This window comes from Odocoileus virginianus, chromosome 15 (genome assembly GCF_023699985.2).
Source record: "Odocoileus virginianus isolate 20LAN1187 ecotype Illinois chromosome 15, Ovbor_1.2, whole genome shotgun sequence".
Taxonomy (NCBI): Eukaryota; Metazoa; Chordata; class Mammalia; order Artiodactyla; family Cervidae; genus Odocoileus; species Odocoileus virginianus.
In genome coordinates this window covers 24,168,583-24,186,214 of record NC_069688.1, presented here as the reverse complement: position 1 = coordinate 24,186,214, position 17,632 = coordinate 24,168,583, and the positions used below count along the sequence as shown (strand labels likewise).

The 17,632-nt window shown below is 36.7% G+C and overlaps 1 protein-coding gene across 16 annotated transcripts in view; it reads left to right on the top strand.

The window, feature by feature from the left end:
* STAU2 (staufen double-stranded RNA binding protein 2) overlaps positions 1-17,632 on the top strand; it is a 293,835-nt gene that overhangs the window by 103,731 nt on the left and 172,472 nt on the right. For all 16 annotated transcript variants that reach the window (XM_070477173.1, XM_070477176.1, XM_070477170.1 and 13 more), the window contains 3 exons: positions 1,686-1,898; positions 7,153-7,290; positions 15,680-15,811. In XM_070477173.1, the coding sequence (XP_070333274.1) occupies positions 1,686-1,898; positions 7,153-7,290; positions 15,680-15,811 (483 nt within the window). The remainder of the gene's footprint in view (positions 1-1,685; positions 1,899-7,152; positions 7,291-15,679; positions 15,812-17,632) is intronic.

Here is a 17,632-nt window from a genome sequence, read left to right as displayed (position 1 = left end):
TAATTTCTTTTAAATTTATGGAGGCCAAAATATAAATTTAACCTTTTAACTTTACATTTAACCTTTACTGATAAGTCACTAAGACATAATTAAGCAGTTCTCTAGTTTAAAACTGGATAACTAGGTCATAAAATACTTGTAAAATTATGTGGCATTTAAAAAGGGAAAAAATATTAAATTGTTATAATACCTCCTTTATTAAGAGGTCACTAACTTTGCAACTCAAGTATTTAGAAAATAGGCAAAACCCAGGAATAAGCTGAAACAGTTGAGGAATATTTTCCTTCAAATTATGTTCTGTTCACCTGTTGGAAAGCTCTCACGCTTTACTCACTGGCAGAATCTGCTCACCTCAACTGAGAGCCTGTTTTCTTTCTCAAACATAATTCTATTAAAAGTTGTATTACCTGCTTTCTCAGCCCGTAGCACATTAAAGGCAGCAAAACGAAGAAGGCAGGAAGAGAATGTACCTGAGGGCCTATCGGTCCCAGCAAGAAATGATAGGGAAAATATAGAAAACCTGTCAAAAGTAATTGCATTTAACTTGAAAGTCTTTGGAAGACTTTCTGAATGCCTTCTGAATGCTAGACGAACAGGAACAGTTTTAAAAGTGTTAGATGTCCTTAGAGGCCTTAGATGTCCTTAGTGTAGAATATTTCATGTTCATAATGGTGATCTAACATGAGCAGTAAGAGTTTGAGTATTTAGTCAGTAAAATATATATGTATATTTTTTAATTGAGAAAGATGTCCATCAAAGTGGTTAAACAGCTTTGGTGTTTCAATCTGTAAGCTTAAATTACTTGGAAAGTATGCTTATCGTAAATTCCTTTATCCTCAACAGTACTGGATTATTGAGATATTGTATCTTTTTTTCATTGGTATCCAATATTAGAAGGTAAAATTTTAGTATAATGGTCAATGCTAAGCTATTTAAATAGGGTATTTTTTTAATAGGTTGGGCTTTTGACAGACATGATGAAGTTTTGAGCACTCAGGCCTTGGAAGGCATTTTGCTTCCCAAAATTGACAGTTTAAAAAGAGCATGTTAAATACAGGATTTAGGAACATTCATAGCTGACAGATGCATAATCCATTACTCTAGAAAGCTAGGTATTTTTATGGCAAATCTGCTTACCTATTTAAGACCATGTTACAGAGAGTAAATATTCCTTATTGTAAGACAGCCTTTGAGGTCTCCATCAAAAATAGGTGATTTTTCCATCTACCACCTCTTTGTGAGAGGCTTCCACATGCAAGATGCTTCATAAGTTATAGAACTCCAGTGAGACATAATCCTTGTACTCGAGTAACTTATTCTCACAGAGGAGAAAGTTAGATATGTATGTGGTAATGATTTTATGATCTTAATTTTCTGTCCCGTAAGAATCAGGGCAACCATAATTAGAATTGCCTTTTTTAAGCTAGTAAAACACAATTTTCACCATGAATTGAATATGTTTTATTTAGATTTCTGTTTTTTCCAATTTAATTCATTAAGCATCAGGAGTATAAATGAAGAGTCTCTGTATAATGAGTTCATAATAGCTTTATTGAAGAAATCCATAATTTTGGCATAATTCTTAATAATTTCAATTTGGATTTTCATATGAACATTAAGAAAGATTCATGCCATAAAAACCCATCTTAAGTCCCTGTATTGAATCTTTTACTTATATTTGATAGGTTATTAAAGAAAGTGGCCCACCACACATGAAAAGCTTTGTGACCCGGGTGTCAGTGGGAGAGTTCTCCGCTGAGGGAGAGGGAAATAGCAAGAAACTCTCCAAGAAGCGTGCTGCAACCACTGTGCTACAGGAGCTTAGGAAACTCCCACCTCTGCCGGTGGTGGAAAAGCCAAAACTATTTTTTAAAAAACGCCCTAAAACAATAGTAAAGGTAAGTGTATGCTTGGGAATGCTATACTATATATATTATATATATATATATATATTTATTATAGTGCGTGTATGCTAAGTTGCTTCAGTTGTATCTGACTCTGTGCAACCCTATGGACCGCAGCCTGCCAGGCTCCTTGATCCATGGGTTTCTCCAGGCAAGAATACTGGAGCGGATTGCCATAGTCTCCTTCAGGGGATTTTCCCCTGGTAACTCTAGCTAGAAGTTTTTCCATAGGGCAGGCACCTAAGCCTGTGGGTTATAAGCAGAATCAGGGTTGGACATCTGTCTGTAAGTGAATAGTAATTCTGTTTTGCTTTTGGACACTTGTGTATACTTGGGTTCGTTCATGAAATAATAATACCTTGCATATTGATAGTTTTTTTATGGTTTAAAAAATACTTTCTCAGTCATGAGCACCTTTGGTAAAATCCTCATCACGAGGAAGGCAGATGGTGCCCCTCATTTTACAAATAAGCGTTAGTGAAACACGTTCGAAGAACTGGCTTGCCTGTGTTCGCCTATCACGGGTGGCAACCTGGACTGCAGATCTGTAATCCAGCATGCTTTGTGCAGTCTGCACTGCCCTGTGGTAACTTCCCAAGACGTTAGGGCATGGAGATAGGGTGCAGAGTAATAGTCATGTGAGCAGCGCTGCCGCAGCAGCAGACAGCACATGTAGAGCTCTTGTGTGCCAGATGGGGCTCCAGTGCTTCGTGCGCTCTATCACGTTTAACCCACAGAGCAGCCCTCAGGCCTGCCTGCTGGCTCAGACGGTCAAGAGTCCACCTGCAGTGCCGGAGGCCTGGGTTCGCTCCCTGGGTGGGGAAGATGCCCTGGAGGAGGGCGTGGCATCCCACTCCAGTATTCTGGCCTGGAGAATCCCCATGGACAGAGGAGCCTGGCGGGCTGCAGTCCTCGGGGTGGCAGAGTCAGGCACGGCTGAGCGGCGGAGCACAGCTAGGAGGTCATGGGCTGGTTTGGTTTCTGTTCTCTCGGGCATGAGCGCCTCTTCAGGGAAGAGTGCAGAGCCACACGGCTCTTCAGGATCTTGTGACTCTCTTTTATGGAATCAGATCTTACGTACATTAATTAAAAAAAATGAAGGCGTAGTTCAGAGGAATGAGATGGATCCGTACTTAGCACAGGACAGTGCCCGCAAACGCTCAGTGTGTGTGACGTGAATGAAGTGAAAGGTCTGCTCCCGGAGAAGGACTTAAACTGTCCGCACGCCAGCGGCCAGCTCAGCCTCACCTGTTCAGCAGACTTCTTCAGAGCAAGCTCAAGGAGGACAGAAGTAAAGTACATTTTATCTTTGTTGGATTTCTCGTTTAGGACATACAGCAGAACAATTGAAGTATTTCTGTAGGTTTTGTACTTTTGTACCTTTGCTTAATTTAAAAATACATGCATATATATTTACATAAATACCTACATAAACAACTACATAAATACTTGTTCTTTTTAATGAATAATGTCATTATTCACTGAGATACTGTAGGTTATGCATTTCCTGAAGTAGCATTCTACATCCTATCGCAAGGTAGACTAAAAATAAATGCCAGATAGATCCCCTCATCATGAATCATAGTGGTTTCGAGGACTGGCTTTCATTTATATGCTGGGAGCAGGATACAGCTGTTAAGAAAATGGTCAGTAGAATCAGAAAATGACTTGGAGTGTGAACCCTTGTAACCTGAGCAAGTTACCTAACTTTTCTAATCTTTCATTTCTCTATTTATAAAGTAGAAATAATAATTGAACATACTTCACAGGATTGTTACATGTTCCTCGAGATGATACATAAAATGCATTAGTTATCATTATTAAATATGTATTAACAGTAGAAATACTAAGTACTCAATAAATGTTTGTTGCTTGTTGTTTAGTCTGACTCTGTGACCCATGGGCTGTAGCCTGCCAGGCTTCTCTGTCCATGGGATTTCCCGGCAAGAATACTAGAGCGGGTTGCCATTTCCTCTTCCAGGCCACCTTCCCGACCTAGGGATCGAACCCACGACTCCTGCTTGGCAGGTGGATTCTTTACCACAGAGCCACCTGGGAAACCCATTCAATAAATACAAGCTTTTGTTATTTTGTATCTCATTCTGTCTGTTCACATTTTACATGTATATGAATGTGTCCATGGTCTGTTTTCCTAAATTCTTCTGTATATAAAATCTGCATATATCTTCTCCACAGTGGAAGAACAGTGCTCTGCAGTACTGCAAACCTAGTCACATTAACTTCCACCTAATCTATTAAACTAAATATAATCTCAAATTAAGAATAGCCAGCCTTTAGTCTAAAAAAGATCTATCATTTTTATAGTAGACTATAAATATAACTCCTGTTACTTTGAACTATAGCCATTAAAAGCAAGGATATTGTTGAAATGTTATTTCCGAAAGAGGAAAGAAACATTTTGAACTTTAAAAATGATTTTTTGCTACTACCTCTGTTATACATGCATTTTATTGCAGAGTTTTCTTCTTATCCACCATTCAGATCTCAGCTTACGCTCGACTTCGTCAGGGAAGCCTTCTCTGGTTCTCCCTGACTCCCACATTCATTTAGTCCCCTGCATTTTTTCTCACATACATCACACTTGGAATTACTTGTATCATATCTGTCTTATGTTAAAGTCTATAGATATTCTCTGAAATGTAAGGTTATTTTTAGAAAGCAACATGGATACAGTGAGTTGAAATCTAGGTTAATTTTGAGTACGATCAGACCTTATAATGGACCAGTAAGTGGATCACCTTGGATAGTATCTTGGTTTTCAAGCATTCCTTGTTATGCAATAGAAACAGAGAATATATCTGTTGACGATTTACCTTGATTTTATTTAGAATAATGAAGCTATCACATTGTCTCATTTGAACCTCTTAATCACTCTGAGATGTAGATATTATCCTCATTTTAAAGATGAGGTTCTTGGTGTTTAAGAAACTTCCCTCAGATCACAGAGCAGAGTCAGGTTTCGGGTCCAGTCATGTCTGATACCAGTGCCAATTTGAAACTGGTTGGTTGTGAGCTCCTTTTGGATTTTAATTTACAGAGTTACCTTGTTAAAATGTAAGACTACCTGATGGTGTCTTTGAATTTATATTCTCAATTTTAATGTAGTTCTCTTCTACAAGGTAAGGCCTCAGAGAAGGTTTTCTGCTGTTGGAGATAAAAGTTTTCTGAATAAGATTATCCTTACTGTTTTGTTGTTTTTATTATTACTGCTGAATGTGATTTTGGCGTTGTGTCTAAGAAATCGTTACCTAACCAAACCAGAAAAATTTCTTCTGTATCTTCTTTATGAAGTTTTAGATATTACATTTAAGCCTATGCACCATTTTGAGTTAATTTTTGTGTGATATGTGGATTGAAATTTATTTTCTACACGTGAATATCCAGTTGTTCCAGTACCATTGGTTGAAAGGCTACTCTTTCTTCACTGAATGCGTTTTGCACCCTTGTTGGCCCTGTGTGTATGGATCTATTTCGGGTTGCCGTTCTGTTTCATTGATTTCTTTCTCTATCTTTATGCCAGTATCACACATAGTGTCTTTTTTTTTTTTTTTAATTTATTTGGCTGCGTCAGATCTTAGTTGCAGCACACTGAATCTTTGTTGCATCATGCGAGATCTTTTGTTGCAGTGCATGAACTCTGGTTGTGGTGCACAGGCTTAGTTGCCCTGTGACATATGGGATATTAGTTCCTGGACCAGGGATTGAACCTGCATCCTCCGCAGTGCAAGGCAGATTGTTAACCACTGGACCACCAAGAAGTCCCGGTACCACACATACTGTCCTGATTATTATAGCTTTATAATAAATCTTGAAATCAGATATTTGGATTCCTCCAACTTTGTTCTTTTTTTCAAGGTGTTTTGATTATTCTTCCTTTGCATTTCCATGTGAATTTTAAACACTGGCTTATTAATTATTACCTAAAAAGAGCATGCTGGGGTTTTGATTGGGATTGCAGAGAATTGGTAGATCAGTTAGAAGACAATTGACCTTTTAAAAATATTGGGTCTGTAGCTCCATTAAGGTGTGTCTGTCCACCTATTGAGACCTTATTTGTTTATTTATTAGTTGGAGGCTAATTACTTTACAATATTGTAGTGGTTTTCGTCACACATTGACATGAATCAGCCATGGAGTTACATGTATTCCCCATCCCGATCCCCCCTCCCACCTCCCTCTCCACCCGATCCCTCTGGGTCTTCCCAGTGCACCAGGCCTGAGCACTTGTGAGACCTTATTTAATTTCACCAGTGTTTTATAGTTTTAATGGAGTGTATATAAATTATATCATACTTTATATATACTTCTGTGCTTGTTCTTGCCACTTAACATTTTTTTTTTTCTTAAATTCATTCATCTTGATGCAGGTAGCAGTACTTAAATCTTAATTTTCACTGCTGTATGCCTCTTCACTGTGTGAATGTGCCATAAGGTTATTTCTAGTTTTTCTTTTTTGCTATTTTAAATAATGCAGTGGATATTCCTGTGCAAATGAACTAGCACCTTTGGGTAACAGTTTTTTAGATGAATAGACTACTGAGGGATGGGTCATGGGCTTTACTAGACATTGACAAATTGTTTCCCAATTTATATTAGGACCAGCACTGTATAAGTTTTTGTTACTCCCCATCTTCACCAGTTTGCATTGTCAGACTTCTTAATTTTTACTAAATTGATAAGTGTAAAATAGTACCTCACTATGGTTTTAATATGCATTTCGAATCTTAATGAGATGAATTATCCTTTTTATATGTTTTTTCTTCTGTTAAATATCTGTCCATCTCATTTGCTCAATTTTTTTAGATTGTCGTTTTCTTAATAATTTTTAGAAGTTTTAAAATAAATATTTTGGATACTGGATATATCTTTTTTTAGTTAAATATATTGCAAATATCTCTTCTCAGTTCATAGCTTGTCTTCTTTCTTTTTGGTGTCTTTTGATGAATACAAGTTGTGAATCAACTCCTACTGTATTAAAGATTTTAAAAGGATAGTTGACCCAACTTACCAATAATACCTTTGAGCCCTAAATCCTCTAGAAACCCTACTTACAGATTCACTTTTATGATTTTCCTTTATAAACTGTCTTGATTTTCATTTATTTCCTTCAGTCACAGTTTTGGGGTGCAGAGGAGAAGGTGAGAACCATGGTTGCTTTAAGGATCCAATAAGAAGTTTTACAAGCATGCTTCATATTTTGAAATTTTTTTCTTCAATTAATTTTTAGGCTGGACCAGAATATGGTCAAGGAATGAACCCCATTAGCCGCCTGGCTCAGATTCAACAGGCCAAAAAGGAAAAGGAGCCAGATTACGTTTTGCTTTCAGAAAGAGGAATGCCTCGACGTCGGGAATTTGTGATGCAGGTATGTCTCACTTTTATATTAAAAGATTTTTTTTTTAAACTACTGAAAACATTTAGAAATCCTGAGGCTAGAATAGAGATATGGTGGGAAGGAAGGCTGGGAATTAATAGTAGAAGATAAAACTGTTTACACTCAAAGTGTTCATTCCCTCCAGATCCATCTACCAACTTGGTTGGAACATTCAAGTGTCAAGGACATGTCAGATTGGAGAGTGTGAGGTTTCAAAGGGACCATGAGCTCACCCAGAGTTCATCATTGAGAATGCCTATCTCTAACTTAATGTGTTGCAATTTGCAGCTGGAGTCTGTTAACTACTGGGAATAAAAGACAGATGGAATTAGAAACAAAATTTAGAAGGATGGAGGTAGTAGGTGAAACAGGGCCAAGAGCATGAGCTTTCAGGTCATTAGAGAAATCGAGAAAAGAGGGCTAGCTGGCTGCCTAACTATGGTGAGCACAGAGGGTCTCTGAGTTGCTGAGAGATTTAAGTGCTGCTTTGTACAGCCTGGAAGCTTGAAGAGTGGTTGCTGGTGTATTGATCTAGGGGTGGGGACTGGGAGTGAGGTAAAATGCCTAAAATGCCCTTCTTTTTAAATCCTACCTATCCATCTTTATTTATCAACTCAAGTCTCAGTGTCATAGAAACCTTTCATTTTTATTATGAAAATTTCAAGCATATCCAAAGATGGATGGATATGTTTAATAGTATACAATAAAGGACAGTATAATGAAAGAACATAATGGCCTCTTGGGGACTATGCCCATCATCCAAAAACAACAGTGAAGATTTCTGCTGTGCTTGCTTTGGCTATCAATTTTTCCTTCTTCTCTTCCTCCCTCCTTCCTTTCCTTCTCCTGAAGTTTTCTAAAGCTAATTTCTAACCACATGTCATTTTAGCCTATAAGCTTAGTGTGTGACTCTAAAACACATGGAAAGTTTTTTACTTTTTCTTACATTAGGTGTGGTTCATTAGACTCCTCTAGCACCCAGTCTATATTAAATTCTCTTTATGGTCCCAACTATTTTTGTTACGTTTTTGGCTTCCCTGGTAGCTCAGCTGGTAAAGAATCAGCCTGCAGTTCAGGAGACCCCAGTTCGATTGCTGGGTGGACAGGGGAATGGCTACCCACTCCAGTATTCTTGCCTGGAGAACTCCATGAACAGAGGAGCCTGGCAGGCTAGAGTCCGACACTACTGAGCGACAACAGGCTTGTCAAAGAAGCTTTTCCAGTCAAACCTGTGGATCTCACATTTAATATAACCCAGTTACAATCAACAGATATTAACTAAGTGCTGACCATGTGGCAGACATCTAGACTCAAACATAATATCTCATGTTGATTAACTTCTTGTGCACGTCTAAATTTTACCTTCCTTCCTAATTTATAACCCCCATGTTTCTTTATCTCACAGTACCCAATATGGTGGTATGTATATAGTAGGATCTTATAAACCCATGAGGTATATCTGTTGCCTGCCTGCCTGCCTGCCTGACTGAGAGCTAGTATGTTTGACTTTTGTTGGAGATATAAACTTATGTTGTAGTTACAAGTAAACCATGGTTGTTAACTTAAATGTCCAAAGAGGAGGGATTCTGCTGTGGTTATTAAACACATGGTTTTCTAGATGTGGTTAGGACCCAGAGCAATGTTGTTCTAGTATTTTTTGCTTTGTAAAGTATGTGCACCAGTTTTCTTTTTACATTCTTAACTTTGAGGAATTCTAGAAAGTATTTTTTGAACTCCAAAACTTAAGGGAATAAAGATCCACCCCCCCCCCCCCCCACACACACACACATTTTAGACCTGTGTTACAAATAAAAACTGGCTTTGACTTTATTAAACAATTCCTTTCCTGTGGAATATACCGAATACCCACTTTGAAAGAGGAATTTAGAATATCTTAGGCCAGCTTCCATTTTATGGGTATTCATAAACATTCTAGTCAAACAAGAACATTTGGCTGTGCTTTTAAAAATTTCACACTGAATTCATATTGTTTTTTCCTTCTTCTGAAAGCCCCAGTGGATTCATTACAGTGTTGCTGTAACTTCCTCAAAGTAAAGGGTTTTGTATAAACTGCTTGAACAGTGTTATCACTTTTTATAATGGAATCATTATTATTGAACGTGGAAGTAAACGATCTAAAGATAATATGCTCATATTTGTCTATCACCAGAAAAACCCCACAAATAAATGTGTGTTATAAAATGGACGTTGTTACTTGTATTGATTACTAGGTAAAGGAAAATTTCCAAAGACACTATTTGGGCATTTAGGCCTAGAGCAAATTTTTTCTTTTTTTGGAAAGGGGTATTTTAATTTTTCAAAGAGAAAATAATGATAACTAAATTAAATTGTGTATCAGCACATTTTATTATTATATATCATATGATGTTAATTTTTCTACCTACCTGTGATTAAGATCTCAGATTTGGTTTTTGTTTTTTTTTTAAGATTTCAAGTTTTAAAAAATATATATTAAGGAAGTTTCATTAATTTTATTGGTGACTCAGTGGAAGATAGTTAAGTTTTTGGTAAATGCTATTTTACCAAACTTCTTGTTTTTTGAAGACTTCATTAATGAATTAATTTATTATTATTATTAGAAAAAAAATAGTATCTTGAATTTTTGTCAGGGAGGGGACTGCACTGTATGGCATGTGGGATCTTAGTTCCCTGACCAGGGATCAAACCCATGCTCCGCAGTGTGGTAGTGCAGAGTCTTAACCACTGGACAACCAGTGAAGTCCAGAGGATTTAATTTAAATGATTTGTTTAAAGACAAAAATCTAGTCATCATAAATTTATTGCATAGTAAAATAATTGAGCTTCTTTGCAGAAAAATTTACATTTTAATGTAAAAATCTTACAGTAGTCATAAATCTTGGAAGCCTTCTAGGAAGATGACTTTTGGAGGTTTACTTACATGCTTTGTTGTTGTTTAGTCATTAAGTCATGTCTGACTCTTTTGCACCCTCATGGCCTGTAGCCCACCAGACTCCTCTGTCCATGGGATTTCCCAGGCAAAAATACTGGAGTGGGTTGCCATTTCCTTCTCTAGGGGATCTTCATGAACCAGGGATTGAAGCTGTGGCTCCTGCATTGGCAGGTGGATTCTTTATACCACTCAGCCACCATGGAAGCCCATTTACGTGCTTACTGACTTTTATAATGCAGTGAATTTTTTTTTTTTTTTTCAGTGATCACTTTAAGTGCTGGCAGGGAACCAAAGTCCTTTAGCACAATGGTCTTTTTCAGTTCTAACAAATAACTCTGGGGTAACCAGCTACTCACAAGCTATTGAACCATGGGACTATAAAAGCTCATGTTAAGCAAGGGTTGGGTGAATAGGAAAAATGAATCTGGAAGCACTTGTTCTGGAAGTAAGTCTTTGGGTGTCAGAGTAGGTCAGACAGAAAGCCAGCAGACTCAGACCTAAAATGAATGCTGTGATGGGAACCCCCTGGCCCAAGAACAGGAACCTAGAGGCAGAGGGCCTCAGGCTTGGGCAGTAACAGATTTAAAGATAGGCAGCTGAAGTTTTGAATGAGAATGAGAAGAGGTATATAGCTCATGAAAACAGTTGAAACATTTTTTGCTGCTCTGTTATCTTTCACTGCCATTTACTTTGGCAAGTCTTATGACCCTCAGGGCAGTAGCAGAAGCTTCTGGCATAGCCGGCTTCCTCTTTCTAGCTTCAAGTTTTCTAGCAACAACACAGGGTCTTGTGAAGCCACGGAACCAACCAAGCACTGGAAAAGACAGCAGGTAGCAGAGGCTGGCTCTAGCCAAGGACTTGAAGACTTTGTGTATCGGGCCTGCTCTTTGGGTCAGGAGCAGGCCAGCAGATACGGAAGGTGGTGCATGTTCACTCAACTCCAAGTACTAGATCGGTGCTTCTAAGTGGGGTCCGTAAGACTACTGTTGATTTGTTATAATGCGGTTTCAGCAGAAAAAGCAAAGTGAAATGTTTCAAGAACATTGCACAGATTTGAACTATAAAATTTCTGATAGCTGTTAAGAGATCCTTTTAAAATATTTTGTAAAATTTATTTATTTTTAATTGAAGAATAATCACTTTACAGTAGTGTGTTGGTTTCTACCAAACATCAACATGAATCGACCATAGGTTTATCTCTGTGCCCTCCCACTTGAACACCCCTGCCACCTCCCTCCCCATCCCATCCCTCTGGGTTGTCACAGAGCCCAGTCTGAGTTCCCTGAGTCATCCAGCAAATTCCCGTTGGCTGTCCATTTTATATATGTTAGTGTATGTTTCCATATTGCTGTCCCCATACATCCCACCCTCTCCTTCCCCCACCCCAGCCCTGTCCTTAAGTCTGTTCTCTATGTCTGTGTCTCCATTGCTGCTCCGCAAATAGGTTCATCAGTGCCATCTTTCTAGATCCTATGAAAGTGAAAAGTCGCTCAGTCGTATCCGACTCTTTGCGACCCCATGGACTGTAGCCCACCAGGCTCCTGCATCCATGGACTATTCCAGGCAAGAGTACTGGAGTGGGTTGCCATCTCCTTCTCCAGGGCATCTTCCCGACCCGGGGATCAAAGCCAGGTCTCCTGCATTGTGGACGGGCAGATGCTTTACCATGTGAGCCACAGGTAGCGATCTAGATCCTATATATATGTGTTAATATATGATATTTGTTTTTCTCTTTCTGATTTACTTCACTCTGTATAATAGGCTCTAGGTTCATCCACCTCATTAGGACTGACTCAAATGCGTTCCTTTTTGTGACTGAGTAACATGAATGAACATTGAATTTTCGCAAATGCCCTTGTTAAATTTATGTGGACAATCATGATTTGTCTCCTTAACTGATTAATATAGCAGATAACATTGATTGATTTTGTTTGAATTCCGAATGTTAGACCTACCTTACATTTTTTAAATAAACTTAACTTAATCATTATTTTTCTCTTTTTTCACATAATAGTTCAGTGTACTATTACATGGTTTAAACTAGCATTTATGTTCATGAATGAAACTGGTCTTTAAATTTTTTTCTTATACTTTTCTTGTTGGATTTTGAAACCAAAGTGATGCTTCACTGAATAATTGGGGATGGATTCCTCTTTTTTTTTTATTCTTGGATGCATTTTTGTAAGGGTAGCATTATTCTTCCTTAAATATTGGGTAGAACTTGCTAGAAAAAACTCTTAGAAGTTTTTGTTGTGGAAAGGTTTTTAATTGTGGTTTTAACTTCTTTTGTGTTATAGATTTATATACTTAGGAGTTTATTCTGTGCCCGTTTTGGAAATTATATAGAAAATTTTCCATTTTATTTAAATATTAAAAAATGTTAGCTGAATTATTCAGTATCCCTTATTATTTTGTAATGCTCCAGAATGTTCATACTCTCCCATCTTCATTCTTAATTGTGTCTTCTCTTGTTTTTTCTTGATCAGTCTTACCTTTGGTTTATCACTGTATTAGTCTTTTCAGGAAACCAACTTTTGGCTTTTTGAACTTCTCTGTTTTACTTTGTTTTATATTTCCTAAATTTTTGCTCTTGTTTTTAATGTTCTGTTTTTTTGGATTTATTTTGCTGTTGGTAACTACTTGAGATGAATGGTTAGCTCATTACTCTTCTCCCTTTCTCTAAGCTTTTATGGCTTATATGTTTTCTTCTACACCCTCTTTAGCTGCATCTTTCAAGTTTTGACATATTGTATTTCCATTATTACTTATTTAAAATATTTCCAGTGAGATGTCTTCTTTGCCCATATATTATTTAGATTACATTATTTAATTTCCAAAATTGTGATTATCTTCTTGTCTGCGCCTTCTATCACTTACTGAGAACAATCGGTAAAAATAAATCCCACATTCACTGTGTATTTTCTATTTCTTCATGTAATTTTTTCCTTTTTTGTTTTCTGATTTAATTTTTATATTTGTATTATCTCAGCATATACATGACTGAAAAATCATTACCCAGCTCAGGAAATGTACATGTGGATATAAGATGGCTGATGTATATTTAAACACATAGATGTACATACATGTATGCATCTTGTTCACAAAAGAGAACTGTGGGATAGTTCTAATGATAAAAAGCTACCGTTTATTGAGCAATTACACTATAATATACACTGTAGTTTACATACCTTTTCTTGTTTAATTTTCAAAGTAATTCTGTTAGGCCATTGTATTATCCCTCTTTTACTAATGAAAAAACTGGGGCTTAGAGATATTAAATAATTTGAATCAGTTCATGGGAAATAATGGAATTGGATTTCATATCCAAATCTGACTCAGAAGTCTTTGTTTTTAACCACAGTATTGTATTAATCTTTATATGTTCTCTTCAGAAACTATTTAATGTTATCCTTTGTAAGCTATATAATTTTTTAAATTTATTTTTTTGGATTAAAGACTTTTTATTGATATATAGTTGATGTATATATATATATATATATATAGTTGATATCAACTATATAGTTGATATATAGTATATGTTACAAGGGTACAGTATAATAATTTATGATTTTTAAGGGTTATACTCCATTTATAGTTATTATAAAGTATTGGCTATATTGTTTGCTGTGTAGTATATCCTTATAGCTTATTTTATGTATAATAGTTTGTACCTCTTAATCCCCTGCCCCTATAGTGCCCCTCCCTGCTTCCCTCTCCCCACTGGTAGCCACTAGTTTGTTTTCTATATCTGTAAGTCTGTTTCTCTTTTTTTATATTTACTAGTTTGTTGTATTTTTAGATTCCACGTAAAAGTGACATCATATAGTATTTGTATTTCTCTGACTTATTTCAGTTAGCATAATATCCTTCAAGTTCATCCATGTTGTTTCAGATGGCAAAATTTCATTCTTTTTATGACTGCATAGTATTCCACTGTGTATATAATTACATGTTCTTTATCCATTCATCTGTTGATGGATGCTGAAGTTGCATCTTATCTTGGCAGCTGTAAACAATGCTGCTATGAACGTTGAGGTGTGTGTATCTTTTTGAATTAGTTTTTTTGTTTTTTTTAGATATATACCCAGGTATGGAATTGCTGGGACATAGGGTAGTTCTATTTTTTTAAATGATTTTCACTGGAATGTAGTTGTTTTACAGTATTGTATTAGTTATAAGTGTACAGCAAAATGAATCAGTTATACATATACATGTTGTTGTTTAGTCGCTAGGTTTTGTCTGACTCTTCTGCGACCCCATGGACTGTAGCCAGCAGGCTTCTCTGTCCATGGGATTCTCCAGGCCAAGAATACTGGAGTGGTTTGCCATTTCCTTCTCCAGGGGATCTTCCTGACACAGGGATCAAACCTGCGTTTGCTACATTGCAGGCAGATTCTTCACCACTGAGCCACCTGGGAAGGATACATATATATATATATTTACTCTTTTTAAGGTTCTTTTCCTATATAGGTCATTATGATTATTGAGTCGAGTTCCCTGTGTTATATAATAGGTCCTCACTAGTTACCTGTTTTATGTACAGTAGTGTATATATCTCTATTCCATTCTCCCAGTTTATCCCTCCCCCCATTCTGTTTTTAGTTGTTTGGAGAAACTGCCACATTGTGTTCCATAGTGACTGCACCAATTTGCATTCTCACCAGCAGTGTACAAGGGTTCCCTTTTGTCCCCATCCTTGCTGGCATTAGTTATTTGTGATATTTTTGATGATAGTCATTCTGACAGGTTTGAGGTAATATCTCATTGTTTTTTTTGATTTGCATTTCCCTCATGATTAGCAGTGATGAGCATCTTTTCATGTGCCTGTGGATCATCTCCATATCCTCTTTGGAGAAATGGGTATTCAGGTTTTCTGCACATTTTAACATTATTTTAAATGGCAGCAATGTGAATTTTATCCTTTTCAGTTTATTAATATAAGTGAAGAATACTAAATGTAGTCATAATCAACTCTCTACAATGTGAATTTTTTTTTTCTGCTTATATAAAGAAGTTTATTGTTTAAAAATAAAAGAATATAGAAATATTTAAGGAAATAAAAATGTTCTAAGACTCTTTTAGTTGGATGGCATCACCGACTTGATGGACATGAGTTTGAGCAAGCTTCAGGAGTTGGTGATGGACAGGGAAGCCTGGCGTGCTGCAGTTCATAGGGTCGCAAAGAGTTGGACATGACTGAGCGACTGAACTGAACTGAAGATTCTGTCATCCTGACATAACCCCCATTGACATTTTGAGGACCAGATTTCCATAGTTTTCTCTGTGTATGCATTCGTGTATATATATGTAAAAGGGATCCTAATTGCTATTTTATTATGGACTGAACTTTATATTTTTGAATGCTAGAGAGCAGAGCACATTGCTTTGTGATGTTAATGTTTGTTTCCAAAGCAGCTCTCATTACACTTCTTACTTTATTCTCACCAGGTCAAGGTAGGCAATGAAGTTGCTACTGGAACAGGACCTAATAAAAAGATAGCCAAAAAAAATGCTGCGGAAGCTATGCTGTTACAACTTGGTTATAAAGCATCCACTAGTCTTCAAGATCAACTTGACAAGGTGAGAGTTAAATTTACATGGATAAGTTCTGTCCTGTCAGAATAAAAAAATAATGGGCAAGTCTGTTCCAGTGTTCCTTGACTCTTAGTACTGTCTTAACTCGTGTAAAGTAGATGTCAAATTTTAACTTTTCCAAGTTGGTACTTTTGTCTTCATATCTTTAAAGATACAGATTCTCCTGGTACAAAATAACCACTGTTTAGGGGTCATGATAAAATATTACAACCTTACAATTAGAACATATTAAAAATTTGCTGTATAATTGTATATGTTTTATATAATATTAATACCAGTATAGTAAGTTTTACCTTCCTGACTAATGATTTTTGCCTTATATACCCAGTTTTTTAATTTGTGCTTTTTAAGAATGGAGGTTGTTAGCCTTTATTTCTGGAATACAGCTGAAAACCCTGGAAATAAAGATCCTGAGTTATCCCTTTAGGGCAGGAGCTATATAGGACAGACACTCTATAAACTGATTTTTCTATTTACTTTAAATTAAAGGTAAACTCAGAGGGTGTTTATTTTCTGCCAAGACTTGTGTTCATGGTCCCCTATTTCTTCTGCAGCAGGTAATGACATCATTAACACCTGCCTGTATTGCAAGAGAAGCTGAGAACCCTGAATTCAGGACTTGGCAGTTAACTTGGCAGGAACTGACTTCATTTCACTTTGTATTCAATTATCATTTTATCTATACATATGCAGAAATTATTTTTATTAAACATTTCATTTGTATGAACATTCCCAAAACAAGCTTAGTAATTATTTTTCTCATAAGCAATACAGTTTTTTCCATGCCATTTTCCCACATATGGATTCTATCTCAGGGATATTTTCAGTTTCTGCAGGAATACCTTTGTGAAATTTGGAGTAAAAATGAAATTATCTATTAAAAAAATATATAGATACACTTTTTAAGGTGCTGTAAATATCTAGGCAGTTATTTTGAGTGATTAAAAATTATTTATCTGTGTGATATCACGGGAGATTTCAGTTCTGTTTTTATAACCTGGCTAGTGAATGTGTTTTCTTCTTTTAAAAGTATTTGTAACATGAAACCTAACACGTGTTCAAGTTTCTGTAGTGCTTATATTGTGTATATGTTGTTTTAACTTAACACATTTATATTGACTTAAAACTGGTGATTTATAAAAATATGTCAGAATAAATCTCCTTATAGACCTTTATTTGTAAGTTAAGTGAAAATAAAACAGAACAAAACATCAGCATTAATTTCATTAATTAGAAAAACTTATTTTTGCATACCCACTGTGTTATTAGTTAGAGTTCTCCAGAGGAATAGGGTCCCACAGGGAGGAGTGTGTGTGTGTGTGTGTGTGTGTGTGTGTGTGTGTGTATCACACAGAGACTTATTTTAAGGAATCGGCCCATGAAGTTTTGGATGCTTGGCTACTCCAGAAATAGGGTCCTGCAGGGAGGAGTGTGTGTGTGTGTGTGTGTGTGTGTGTGTGTATCACACAGAGACTTATTTCCGCAGGGAGGAGTGTGTGTGTGTGTGTGTGTGTGTATGTGTGTGTGTGTGTATCACACAGAGACTTATTTCCGCAGGGAGGAGTGTGTGTGTGTGTGTGTGTGTGTGTGTGTGTGTATCACACAGAGACTTATTTTAAGGAATCGGCCCATGAAGTTTTGGATGCTTGGCTACTCCAGAAATAGGGTCCCTCAGGGAGGAGTGTGTGTGTGTGTGTGTGTGTGTGTGTGTGTATCACACAGAGACTTATTTCCGCAGGGAGGAGTGTGTGTGTGTGTGTGTGTGTGTGTGTGTGTGTGTGTATCACACAGAGACTTATTTTAAGG